The sequence below is a fragment of the Otolemur garnettii genome, unplaced genomic scaffold, assembly GCF_000181295.1.
Source record: "Otolemur garnettii isolate 467f Iridium unplaced genomic scaffold, OtoGar3 scaffold00082, whole genome shotgun sequence".
NCBI lineage: Eukaryota > Metazoa > Chordata > Mammalia > Primates > Galagidae > Otolemur > Otolemur garnettii.
In genome coordinates this window covers 8,485,834-8,488,433 of record NW_003852477.1, presented here as the reverse complement: position 1 = coordinate 8,488,433, position 2,600 = coordinate 8,485,834, and the positions used below count along the sequence as shown (strand labels likewise).

Here is a 2,600-nt window from a genome sequence, read left to right as displayed (position 1 = left end):
CCACCATGGGCGACAAAAAGGAACCCTGATTGGTGATTGTTTACAAACATGGTGCTCACTCGATGGGTTATTGTCCTAATCTGATTAATGAAATACGTAAGCCCAAGAGTAGATGCCATGGCACTCTACGTAGTGTGCCCAGGGGGGGCTCTTGAGGCTCTGTCTCTAAAAAAAAAAAAAAGAACTGCAGCTCCCGTCAGACAGACCCCCACCGCAGCGGGGCGGCCGTCTTAAACACACACCCTGAGTACACACCACCAGCCTGGGCCGGGTAACTTGACAGTGCACCGGCGGCCCAGCCCCGCAGTCGAATCTGCACGGTCAGGGCCGCCCACCGCTCCCCGCGGGGCGGTCCCCGCTTAGCGGAGGGCGGGGCAGAGCTGGGTCCAGAACGTCACACGGAGGAAGTGTGGTGCCTCAGCGGGAACTGGGGATGAGTGTGGGTAAAAGTAGGAAAGCTGATTCAGACGAGGATGCGGGTGCTAGCCAGCGGAGATAAGGCAAAGGAAAAATGGTCTGCGGGCGCTGGGGGGCCGGACACGCTGAGGGAAACCGGCGGAGACCCCGCTTGGCCTCACCAGACCCTGCGACCGGGCCTGTTGAGGCGATGGGCGCGTAGGGGGCGTCACAGGTTGGCAGACGGCTGAGATACGCGGCAGATGGAGGAAAGGTGGAGGCGTGCTCACCTTCTTCACCGCTGGCTGGAATTGGAAGTCACCGGCCTCCTTCAGGTCCAGCCAGATCATGGGCATGCGGGGTACAGCCTCCATGGCGGCTGGCACCCGCGGGCCACCGACCGCTCCCCTCCCCGCTTCAGCTGCTGGCTCAGCCACGCACACGGCCCCGCCCCTCCACGCCGGATATCCCCCATCACGAGGGAATGAAAAAAATGCCACACGGCCTGCTGGGAGATGTAGTCTCCAGCCCGCACAGCCTATTGCACAGGCGCAGCCTCCTGTGCGCAAACTCAGTTGTCTTCGCGCGGAGGAGGTGGGAAAGAAACTTCTCCAAGCCCGAGGCGAAAGGGTTTCTGGGAAAGCAGCGTTCTTCTCTAAGTAGGGGCGGGGCTCCACGCGAGCTTTTTTTCCCACTCCCGGGCCAAACCCGCATACAGCTCCTCCCTCCGAGGAAGGGCTTTAGGGGACTCACCCGGGATCTAGTAGGTTTGCAATACAAGGGCCATGAAGAACTGGGGCAGATGCTGTGTAGCGATAACGTGGCGGGCTGGTCGTCGGAAGAGAGGATGTGAAAACAACCCTGGGGGAGGGTGCAGAAGGTCGCCGGGCCGGAGGGAATCAGGGCTAAGGAGAGCAAGGGGGTTCGGGCTTCGGGACAGAAGAGTGAAAGGTCTGAGACTGACATGCTCAGCTCAGCCTCGAAGGCCAGGCACTGCCAAATAGAGACGGGCGCGTCCACTTGTGATGATAGAAAAAGAGCGCCTAGATAGAGTGGAAAGTGTAAAAAGGCGGCCCAGATCCGCGTGGGTAGGTGGTGTGGGTGGCCATATCCCGCCAACTACCTGCGGACGCCCAGACTATCTGGAAGGGATCACGGAATGGAGAACAGTTGTCTCTGGAGAGGTGACCTGTAGAGCTGGAATATTAAAATCAAATGACTTAGTCACCTGCACCCAGCTTCACTGGTTTTCTCCCCTCTCCTACACTTTGCTGCTGCAGATCAGCGCCGGACCACCGTGTAAGGGCCCGCTGATGCGCAGAACTTGCTCGTTTCGAACGCTGGTGGGAGAGCTTGCTGAATACATTACTACTTGGGCGGCAAGCTTGCCAAGTTCTTAAAGGCAAATGTGTGGTGCGCTGCACGGGCCCCAAGTACAAGGCCTGGGCTCAGCATTACAGACTTATTCAAGGATAATCATCCAAGGGCATACAACTTGCTCTTCCATGGAGGACTGTCGGGTCCAAAGGCAACGACTGTCTATCTGTACCATGAGGCCCAAGGGAGCACGGCCCCGTGGGCATGGTGGAATAGTGGTTGGAGATGTCGCTGCAGTAGTTCAGAGGCCGTGTTTAATTCAGCAGAGACTTTCAAGCACGAGTGCACCTGTGAGTACTCGACAACAGTACTCAACAACTCGTGGTCTGAATCAGGAATGCCTGGAACTAACCAAAGTGAAGACTGATGATGTGGGGATTTTTATGTAACCAAATGTGGCACTGTCTTTTGTAACGATGAGCAGCATATCCTAGCTGAGCCCTCTGATGCTGTCAACAATCTGCAAGACTTGCCTGGCCACGTGGGGCACTGTTCAGTCCTGGAGCTCAAGGAGTATCTTGCTGTTCCGGTACATGCCAGGACCCCTGGGGACCAGTTAGGCACAAAGTAGATATTGTAAGGGCCACCTCACTGAGACTCTCCACAGGGAGAGATACATGTTTATTATGGTGCAGTGCATTGAGATACTGCCTTCAAAGAAAGGAAACACACCTGGTACATTGGTGCAGACCGAGGTGAGGCTGGGAAAGGGAACATCCAGTATGGGTCCCCTGGCTTTGCAAACACACTGTTCATGACTCCAGCGGGTAGATCAAGATCAGTTGGAGTAGATCATGTGATGAGCGCTAAAGTGCAATACTGCATGC

The 2,600-nt window shown here is 56.4% G+C and overlaps 1 protein-coding gene across 1 annotated transcript in view; it reads right to left on the bottom strand.

Moving 5' to 3' along the window:
* PTPN23 (protein tyrosine phosphatase, non-receptor type 23) overlaps positions 1–876 on the bottom strand; it is a 28,765-nt gene extending 27,889 nt beyond the window's left edge. Inside the window, exon 1 of the mRNA XM_003794537.1 lies at positions 687–876. Within this exon, the coding sequence (XP_003794585.1) occupies positions 687–770 (84 nt within the window). The 5' untranslated portion in view covers positions 771–876. The remainder of the gene's footprint in view (positions 1–686) is intronic.
* Between the last annotated feature and the right edge of the window lie 1,724 nt (positions 877–2,600).